At 43.9% G+C, this 10,996-nt stretch overlaps 1 protein-coding gene across 5 annotated transcripts in view; it reads right to left on the bottom strand.

Annotated features, from left to right (window-relative positions):
* Positions 1–2,214: 2,214 nt before the first annotated feature.
* The window catches only part of epb41l3b (erythrocyte membrane protein band 4.1-like 3b), a 44,267-nt gene continuing 35,485 nt past the window's right edge, over positions 2,215–10,996 (bottom strand). For 4 of the 5 annotated variants that reach the window (XM_080462834.1, XM_080462837.1, XM_080462835.1 and 1 more), the window contains 6 exons: positions 10,305–10,388; positions 8,950–9,033; positions 7,373–7,471; positions 7,123–7,203; positions 6,748–6,863; positions 2,215–3,271 (listed from right to left, as the gene is read on the bottom strand). In XM_080462834.1, coding sequence (XP_080318960.1) covers positions 6,753–6,863; positions 7,123–7,203; positions 7,373–7,471; positions 8,950–9,033; positions 10,305–10,388 — 459 coding nt within the window. In that variant the 3' untranslated portion in view covers positions 2,215–3,271; positions 6,748–6,752. The remainder of the gene's footprint in view (positions 3,272–6,747; positions 6,864–7,122; positions 7,204–7,372; positions 7,472–8,949; positions 9,034–10,304; positions 10,389–10,996) is intronic. The other variant, XM_080462838.1, reaches the window with a different exon arrangement.

Below are 10,996 nucleotides of genomic sequence, written 5' to 3'. Positions count from 1 at the left end.
GACTGCGCGGCTGCACAGGAAGCGCGCCATTGTTTTGCTGCCGCCCCCTACAGCACCGGAGCGGGTACTGCAGCCAAGATCCTCTATTCCTAGAAAGAGGTCTTACTCTCATCTTTGAACGCTGCGACTCCTACAGTCTTTTTTTTTAAATAAGGCAAGACAAGATTTATTTATTTATTTATTTGAATATGTTGACATTTTCTTATATGTTTTGTGTGTACAATTGCTTATTTTGTCTGAAACTCTTATTTATTGTACTGCTGCATGTCCTGGCCAGGACACTCTTGAAAAAAAGACTTTGAACAAATCTAAACAATATTTTCTGTTAAACTAAAGATTAAATAAAAAAAAAATTTAATAAAAAAATAAATAAAAAAATTAAACTTTATTCATCCTACATGGGACTTTTTTTTAAATTTAGCACAGCAGCTCTACATTGCACAAAGATATGAAAATAACAAGACACAATTAAACTAGAAGTTGAAGTATAAGCATGTTTTTTTTAAATATATTTATCTGGGAGCCTTTTCATTGTTCCCTGTTATATATTTATACTGTGGCACATGTGCTCACTACACTTACAACATCATTTAGTCATGTTTTACAGTTCACATTTGACTCTGTAGAGACAGTAAATACTTTACAGGAGCATGTCATAACTATATCACTCTGTCGACGTACATAAAATATCAATCTCTCAATCATCTTTGTGTAACTTTGTTTTAAATTGATGAGCTGATTTCAATGGACATCACTAAACGACGTGTCCATATTTCTGCATTCGCAGCAAATTTGTGTCATAGTTACAACAGTTGCAGACTAGATGCAATGACTTACCTGAGGTTGTTGTTTTGGTCCCAGCTGCTCTCTTCCTGGGTTGCCCTGGTGGATCTCGTGATCAGCATGTTCTATTTTAACATCAGATGCATATCCTCACACAACACGAGCATTCTGGGGTTAAAGGTCACGCTCAGAAACCTGCAGTGACCTGAAGGCAGATTTCAACCACCAACCAAATCTATCAATTATCAATTTTTTTAAATGTTAAAAAGTGTTTAGGATGATATAATTAAAAAAAAATCACAAATCTAAAAGGTACCTCCAACATTGCCATGTCATTTGCGGTTGTTTGTTACGTTTACGCTCTCCTCTATGTGTCGACTAAAACAATCAGAGTGAGACCTCACACTTCCAGCCACTCTTCGCTAAGGGGGCGGAGCTTCAGCGACGACAGCGTAAAAGTGGCTTTAAAACTCTGATTTAATAATTAATAATTACCACAGGGGGCTTTTTAAAATCCACATCGCGTCTAAGAGTTAAGTAACTGATGATCCGAAGGTGTCCGAAACATTTTCAAGTCCCTCTTTTATAAACTGAATACATTTAGAAGTTGTGATAACTTATTTTGTGATGTATATATAAATCTGTGATACATAATTTTGTGCAATAGATTTGTAAAGGTAGTACTAGTATTTATCTATTTACAATTCACAATTGAATTTTTTTATTTTAGGACCACAATGGACATAATCTTTTATGACTTTTTTGTGTCATACTCGGTTTTTTTTACATGTCACCATAACGATTAATATATATTTGTATGTTTTTATTTTGTATGTACTTGTGAAAAATCCCAATCATTTCACGATTGGCGCTCGGATGTCAATACAAATCTCGCCTTGCAAAGGTCGCGGGTTCAAGTCCAGGCTTTTCAGTCGAGATCAAGTATAATCTCCCAAAGAAGTTCTACAAAATAAATATTTATATATTTGAACTACTGCTACTAACGTTGGCCCCAGTCACATTCGACCAATATCTGTTGAGATGGATGAAATTAGTCAACAGTTCTCCACATCAGCTGCTTATGTTTTCAGATCAGATTCAAACCTGCTGTGATATAAAAGATGTATAGATGAAAATACAGGTGCAGGTCAAAAAGTTATTACAACACTGCTCACATAAAAGTTGAAATGAATACATAAATATCAATAGCTTTTTAAAATCTGAGATAATTTTAGCCAATATAATGATCTAATATCCATCTATCCAACCCGTACATAGCTTTAAAAATCTAAAGTTAATAAATATACAAGTAAAAACTGCACTTTTGAGGGATTTCTCCATTTGAAATCTGTATAAAACGATGATCGGCAGGAACGCCGTGGACACAAACATTATTTTTATTTTATCATGTAAGAAGGAAAACAAGATAAAAAACAAATTCATTCGCCACTTTTATTTCACCATTTCGAGGAAAAACATGGCTGTACATGAACGACACTCGCTTATTCAGATACATGTGAACAGGCGGGGCAGGGGGGCAGGGCGGGGGTGGGGGTCGGGGGCGTTGACGGGTCTCTCCTGGCTTTGCATCGATTTTTTTGGGGGGACAAGCTCGGCAGTCTGAGCCCTTCACAGTCACACAAACCTGGGACATGTGCTGCAGCCGATCTCCTACCCGGGAAAAACAAAACATTCAAAGCCTGCACAGGCACATACAAGAAATAAAAGAAAAAAGAAAAATCTTTTGATTTCATCGGCTTTTTGCCTAAAACAGACGAGAGGAGAGAAAAAGAAATGTTGCAGTGGCGTTTATTCGATCAACGGGAAAATCATAAAACACTGAATTTATAATAAAAAGGAAAATGCAGCTCAAGTGGACGTGACATGAATCAACGGTGAAAGATAATTTGCTATTTTCCTAGAGAAAGCGTTCGATATGTACAGTACTGAGCTGTAGTGGCAATACCTGACGGGGAAACCGGAGAGTGGTGCGACGCTCGCTTTCCCCCCCCCCCCCGCAAAAAAAAAAAAAAAGTTGTTGGCACTTCTACTGCAAAGTTAAATAGTGTACGCTCTCTTAACATATACAGCGGCCGTACGTTTCTGGAGTGATGGCTTCATTTCATAAATAAAAGGTTCCGCTTACAATAATTATTCTCAATAATCATAAAAATGCATCAGAGTCATAATAAGGCAGTGGAAGCGGAAGGAAAAAAACAAAAAAAAATTGGGTGGGGCTCCCACCGCCGCGGGAGTCGTACAGTTTTGCCGTTTGGGTGTTTGATAATGCGACGCTGCGTCCTTCTCATGCAAAATGCATTTATTTGGTATTGCGGGTGATGGTTGCGACTAGCGGCGAGCTGCTGCTGCAGCGTCTGGAGAGTCGGGAGTCGTCCCTCGTCCTCTTGAGTCCCGGCGTGAGGAGGTGGGAGTTCTGGATGTCGGGTTTCGGGAGGTTGGAAAGGAAAAACAGCCCTGGGTGTTATTCCTGGAACAGCAGAGGAAATCGGGAGTTAATGCAGTCGGCGTGTTTAATTACCGCTGAAGCTTTGTTTTTTTACTGCCACTGTGCACGCTGCCGAAACGAGCCCGATTAAAGGTGATGGCAGTTTCACCCTTGTAAAGTGTGTGTGTGTGTGTGTGTGTGTGTGGGGTTGCAAATACACAAAGTAGATACACACAGGCTGTTTCTGCAATATGAATAATTCACAGCGCAAACCACCTGAATTTATTCATTCCACTGTCCAACTGCAATCCATCAAAATTTGAATGCGTCAGGCCGCCGTTCTCTGCCGTCCATCATGTCTTATTCAGTGTTTTCAGAGCAGTTTAGGAGAAACGGGCAATTCAATTCAAAACCACTTCTGAAGTGCTGTGGCTTCTTCTTTTGTTTTTTTTAAAGCAGCTGACAAACTCAGAAACGGCTGATAAAATACATGAAAGAAACCGCAGGAACTCCTTCATTGAGCACAATTAAGCTCTTCAAATTAGAAGTCGCTCTTATTAATAAGAAAATTATCAGGTGATTTCCGTGTTGTCGTTTCATTTCCGTCTCCAGGGAGCCTGATTGGTCCAGTTTTGGAAGGTCTTTGGTCTGCGCTCACTCGGGCCGCGGTCACACGACAAAGTTTCAAGTGAAAACTGAAAGTGTCCGTTGGGTTCTGGGGCGAGTCGAGGAAATCGCAATTGTTCGAGTGTGTCTCCATTTAAATATGGTAAAATTAAGCTTTTCTGAACTGCTGCTACTCGTCATGCGCCCCACGGGAATAATGAACGGTTGTTCTGCACATGCTCAGTAGAGACAATGAGAACAAAGTTTCCTCCAGAGTGTCGTGTCTCCCAGTCCATATTGTCCTGGGACTTTTATTTTGACAGTCACCGTAATAACTTGATTGTCTATCCACATTAGAATATCCGTGTTCTCGCGTCGTTAATGTTTACAGTGCATTGTGCTTTCATTACAAAAACAACCAACAGCACCCACTAGTGGCCCAACATGCTAACTACATTGATTTCAATGTTTCTGCTGTTTTAGTGACAAAACGCATCGTCGACACAGTTTCCGTTTACACTGAAGCGGCAAAACGTTGAAAACGATGTCATTTACCACAGCAGCTGCAGCCTTTCAGAAAAGTTGCATTTTCCCCGTTTCCATGGAGACGGAGTGTTTTCAGTGGCCCCGAGCGTCGCCGTCGTGTAAACAGACGCCCCGAGCGTGACAAAAAGCTTTCTGTCTTGGTGTAGACCGGGGCCTCCGATGGATGTTAATGCAGGAAGAAATATTTATTTAAAACCTGATTTATTTCATTTTTTATTTAACCACAAAAAAAACAAACAAAAAAAAAACACTAAACCCTGATGAGATCTAGTTCTCTTTTACAAGGGTGACCTGACTGAGAGCCTCATCACATCCTCAGATTCAAAACATTTAAAACAGATTCAACACATTTAACAAAATAAAATAGTTTAAAATATTTAAAAAAATTACATAATTTATTTTGTCTTTATGTTTCGTTACAATTCTTGGAATTTCTTTTAAACCTTGGAAGCATTTTCCCCCCAATATTCCCTTTTTTTCCACTTCCTAATAATAATATAATAATAATAATAATAGTGAAATAGCACTTTTAAGAATTAAAGTCCTTCTGACGCTGGACGAGTCTTTATAAATTGGAAACTGCTGACTGTGAGAAAAAATATTCAAACTGATCAGTCAAAACTTAAAAAAAAAAAAAAAGTGTTTGCAATGAAGAGGAAAGCGATGTGGGACGAGCTCATTAAAGGATCAGGCTCAAAGCGCCTCGCAGAGTATTAGTGAATAAAACATGCCGCCGCCGACACGAGCAGCTGAACGTGGATTCAGTCGCTCTGCACCAGGATGCGACCGCAAACGCTCTCCTGCTCTGTGTGTATCCACTGTGGAGGAGAGAGACGAACATCTGAGAGCCACAGCGAGAACAATTAGTGCTGTGTTAATAGTGCTGCTCACACACACAGATATTAGCCCCACACACACACACACACACACACACACACACACACACACACACACACACACACTGAGGGCACGGCCGCAGAAACAAAGCCAAGCATTCCCTTCTGCTGAGTCACGCACGCACGCATGAACGCACGAACGCACGCACGCACGAACGCACGCACGCACGATAGAAAGCACGCACACACACACGCTCGCTCATCCCAAACCCTGGGCCTTGGGATCGTTTAATGAAATAACAAGCTCCAGAGCAAAGAGGTGAATTAGAGAGAGCCAGATGGCAAGGCCAACACTTTCCAGAAACTACGCACGCACGCACGCACACACGCACGCACGCACACACACGCACACACACACAGAGTTAATGTATAGATATATATGCTTGGGAGGGAGAAAAATAAAAAAGTTAAGACAACATGCTGTAGTACAATGGAATGAGAAGTTTCCTCTCACAGCTCCACGCCTGACGAAACCCCCTCCGTTCTGTCGGCGGACAAGTTGGAACACAAATGTCTGCATTTGTGAAGATTGGAAAATGTGATTTTACCCCCAACATGAAGAGAGACATTTTCTTTGTTCATTACTGTCAATGAGTTACGAATGAGACTCTCACTGGATGATAACGAGTGAGATTTTTTATTTCTGTTTTGCTGTTTGACCAGGCCTGTGCCTGATGTGTGTTCAGGAGTAACGAGCCCCCCGTCCCAGAATATTTTTTCTTTTTTTTTTTTTTCTCCTGTAAGAACCGGGATGAAAATAGACCCGACGCACGTCTGCGTGCGCTCAGGATCGGGTTTCAGTCCATACGGGTGCGTCGGGCTGAGAGCTCCGGGAAACAGAAGCCAGTTCAGCCGGAAAGTAATTGCTCAAGGCCGCCGGTGCCTCTTGTGAGGCCGCACGACGTGCACAGAGTGTCTGTGCAGCACGGCACAGTTTGAAAAGGCTTTGCTAAGGATTTACTCAGCAGGCATTTCCAGAATAATTTTAATTAGCAGTGCAATAGATTTTTAAAAGTCAATGCAGAATGTTGCACGTTAAGGTGACCCTGTGTAAACAGAAGGGGTGGGGGTTGGGGTAGGGTGGTGGTTGTGAGTTTCCTTCCAGCAGGGGGAGGTGTTTCATCCCAATTACAGGAGGTTGCATGAGACGGCCAGCAGCATTATACTATAAAGGTTCCTAAGCCTCGGCGTTACGAGCTGAGCCTGTAATATCCGCTGTGCGCTCACACACGCACACCGGGGGAGTGGAGCTGCAATGACAACAGCATGATGCATTAGCTGTGAGTGCTGCAGAAACGAGAGCTATCTGCACCAGTGACAGAGAGGAAGTGCTGATGGGAAAAGCAGCATGCCCGAGAATGGCGACCAGATAGGGGAAAAAAAAAAAAAAAAAAAGAAGCCAAGTCGGACCACAGAGACCAGACTAAACCGGACCGAGCCGGGACTAGGACTGGGGTCTGATTGTCTTACCTGGGTCAGTCCTCCCCCTCCTCTGGCGTGATCTCTGTCTCTTTATGTACCACTACTTTGGTCACTGACATGTCAGGATGCTGTTCTTTAGCCTCCTTTATGGCCTGAGCCAGAGCCTACATAAGGGAGTGCAGTGCCAGGAGGGATCACCAGGGGGAGACAGAGAACGGGGAAAAGGCGGGGAGGGGAGGACGTGGGGGGGGGGGGGGGGGGAGTGTTAGGTCAAGTTTGTTAAAACACATTTCAAAATGTTAGACCTCTCCACATCGCACGGCTGCTTCGTACAGTGCAAGTTAAAGTCCCGGGAGTCACCGCGGCCACTTTTACTTTTCATATCTGATTATTCAACTTGGCAGTGTGAAAGAGCAGGCCCACCTCATCATGGTCGATGTCTGCGTCTCCGGAGATGACGATCCTCTTCTCGATCCTCGTCTCGGAGACTCCTCCTTTCACCGTCTGACAAACAGAAGACTTAATGATCCGTCGAGACGCGTCACCGACGACACACTCAGCCATTCTCATGCAAATACATTATGTTTTATAGCCTGCAGTGATTCCTGAGAGGTCCAGATGTGTATGAACTCCAGCTGTTTGGAGTGAAACGACACCATGAATGCAGCCTGACCTTTGTGATGTGTGTGGTTGTGGTGGTGCTGGTGGTTTCCGAAGTGATGGTCTGAGCACTCAGCAGGACGCCGGGGTCTGCGTCACCATTGGTATCGACCTGCGGAGAAGAAAAACACATTCTTCTTCTTTTTTTTCTCCAATCTTATTCACCCATTTTCAGAGCGGTTTCCTTTTTCACTAATGTGTTGTGAGGAGGGGAACTTAGTTAATCAATGACAAAAACAACAATACCAATAATTTCAGGCTCCATTAACATGTTTCTCGAATCATTTGATGGAGAAAATTTTGCCTTTTTGAAAAAAGCATTTTTATCAAATGTCAGATTTAAGCAATTGGGGTTCTTTTTTTGTTTCAGCATTAAAGAGGTTAAATATTGGTCTGTTTTAAAACTTCAGGAGTGATTTGATAAACGCAGATGTAATAAACCATCGACTTTTAACAGCCTTTATCTTGTTTAAGTAAATAAAAAAAAAAAACGTTCTGTGTTTCAGAGCTAAAGTCGGGTTTAAGAAGAGTTTAAGTCCCAGGAAAGAGTCTGATGCACCGTTTACATAACAAGGCTGCAAGGAAAAAAGTATTACTTTTTTTGGTGTTTTCGTTTCAGAAAAGTTTCGCGTTTAACACAACAAAGGCAGAAACACTGAAAACGATGTAGTTAGCTGGTTGGGCCACTAGTGGGTGCTGTTGTTAGTTTTTGTAATGAAACCACACACACACGAAGCAGAGAACAATGAGCTCTAAACATAAACAACGGGAGAACAAGGACATTCTAGTGGACAGACCACCAAGGTGGATTGTTATTATGGTGACTGTCAAAATAAAAGTATCAAGTCCCAGGAGAATTTGGACTGGGAGTCGTGACTTCACTGAGGAAAACGTTCTTATTGCTCATCTACTGAGCATGTGCACAAGAACAAATTGTGACAATCCGAGCTTCGTTAGAAAATGTCCCTTTCGGCGACGTGTCAAAAAGTTCCACGTTGGGAGCCATTATCATTAAGTTGTGTTTTCAGTGACTCCGACACCCAAAATGCGACAAAATTTTATGTTTTTACTTGAAATCGTCCCGTAAACGGGCCCCTCGGTTGTGTTTTTTTGTTTCCTTTAAAGCTTCTTTTGACATAAGTGACACCAGGCAAAATAAACCTGACGACAAAGACGTCAGTTCATCAAACGCTACAAGCAGCGGAGCTTTAAAGTGGCGCTATCTCCCCAGCCGGCGGTTTCCTTCGGCTTTAGAGCGAATCTCATCTCACTGATTCCGTCTTCCAGCAGCTTCACAGTTTTGATTCGCTCTCGCTGGTCTCGGCGGCGTTTTCCTGTCTGAGCAGGCAGCTGCCTCTTTTAGCGCTCTGATAATACGACTGACAGCTCGGCGGCAAACAGCAGACTGACACAGCCGGCTGTGTTTCCCAACATCATGAACATAAACCACGATTCTGAACTTCGCCTTCTTTTCTGCTGTGACTTCTGACTCGGTGTCGCGGCCTTGCATCGCATCGGTGTGACCCAACTTAAATCAATCTTCCCTCGCAGAAACTACTCTTCACGTAACGTCAACAAAGATGCTCGTACCTCTGCAGCCTCATAGGTGATGGTTTTTGTCTCCGTGTGGACGACGGGCGATTCTTTGGAAGCCACGTCCAAAATATCAGGACTCTGGTGGGGGAAACAAAACAAAAAAAGGTTTCAAACAAATGTCTGCAGAGAATTAGAGATAAAAAAATAAAATAAAAAAAGAGACCGTCACTATTAATTGCACATCTTTGCTGTGAAAATCGAACCGCGCTCTGGTACAGTGGATCAAACCGACACAAATGAACAACGAAGGGTCGAGATCCAGAAACGAGCATGCAGTCATGCATTAGAGTCTTTAGTCCAGTGAGGGAGGGGCTCCCGAAGAATGCAAATCACAAGGTGTGTGTGTGTGTGTGTGTGTGTGTGTGTGTGTGTGTGTGTGTGTGTGTGTGTGCACCGCATCATGTCAGATGTCCCCTGATCTGCGCCACCACAAAACGGTGAAGTTAGGAAGTTTGAGAGACGAATCCATGCGGTTGGTCGGGTGGTGTCACTTGATTTCTGGGAGCGCGGTGGTGAGGTTACGATGGCGAGGCCTCCGGAGCCGAGGTTACCTCGTCGGGAGGTGGACGGATCACCTCAATCCGGTTGAATTCTCCATCTTCTTCTGATGCCACAACATCCTTGGCTTCGGACTCTTTTTCATCAACGCCATCTTCAGGTTGCAGATTTCCTTCTTCCTTGTGCATGCGTTCAGCCTCTTCCTCCTCCTCGTCTCCGTCGGCAGGTTCACACTCGTCGATTTCATCTTCCGAACTCTCAACCTGCAGATAGTGATATTTCTCCTTCTCAAAGGGCAGACGATTTGACGTCTTCCGAAGCTTTTCATCCTCTCCGCCGACAAAGGTCAACAAACGTTCCTCCTCCTCCTCTTCCTCCACCTCCTCGATACTATCTTCCAACCCCGTGGGACCGTCGTCTTCTTTGAAAACTTCCACCTGATCAGAGAATTTTACTCTCTTGCCATGTATTTCGGGCTGCTTCAAACCGGACGATTCCTCTTCCCCGGCTGAATCCAGTCTTTCTTCTCTGATGTCGACCGGCGCCACGACGAATCGGAGGCCGTCGCTTTCATGTCTCGACACCTCGCTCGCCCCCGCTCCCTCTCCAGCCGTTTCTTCCGCAGCGCTCAGCCCTGTTGACTCTGGCAAGGCGCTCGCACTAAACCCCAAATTTGTCGTTTCTGGCCTCGAGTGCACGGACGCACAGCGCCGATCCGGCCCTACTGGCGGCTCTGAGCCCGGCGGTTCGCCCGAAGCGTCAGACTGCGACGCTACTCGGCCGCCAGCGTTTCCTGACGTTGCCGCGGCGGGATGTACCAGCTCGGCCTGCGCGGCGGTCGTGATATTCACCGTTGGCCCTGAGGACTTGACGAACGCCGCGTCCGTCTGTGAGGGAGCCGCCGCCGCCGCCTCCTCCTCGTGGTCTGGTGACGCCTGAGGAAGACAAATTCATGGTCAGGAGACGTGCGACAGCGAGGAAACAAAACCCAAACAAGTAGAGCGCCGCCGCATCCCATCACCTAACAGAGAGAGGTGCTGCCGGTTATACAGCTTCAGACTTTAAATGCATAAAACCTCAGGGCATGGGTGTCAAACATAAGGCCTGCGGGCCAAAAGCAGCTCGTAAGACACTCCGATCCTGATAAACCAGCGGGAAACTTTGACAAATTTCTAAGAAAACATAGATTTAATTAATTTTTTTTAAATTTCAAAAGTATCAACAAAAGAATGAGACCCGAACTGAGCGTTAGCCTCAAAGTAATAAAACCGTAATGCAACAGTTATAGGAGAAGTTTATTGGACATTTTACATTTCACAGTTTGTTGCACCAGAAGGTTTTGTTCAAATTGGCTTTATGTTGAAATTGGAGTCATTTCCCATAGTAATTGTGAAAATATAGACATTTTCATCATGTACACTTTGTGTCACAACAAAGAAAACTATTAAAATCTATATTTAAAGGTTATTTTGGCTCTATGTTACCAGTCCGGCCCACTGAAGATGAAATTGGGCTGCACGTGTGAATTCTGAACTCCGCTGTG

This window comes from Lipophrys pholis (genome assembly GCF_963383615.2).
Source record: "Lipophrys pholis genome assembly, chromosome: 1".
Lineage (NCBI taxonomy): Eukaryota > Metazoa > Chordata > Actinopteri > Blenniiformes > Blenniidae > Lipophrys > Lipophrys pholis.
The sequence above is the reverse complement of the archived record's forward strand: the minus strand, read 5'-3'. Positions and strand labels throughout refer to the sequence as shown.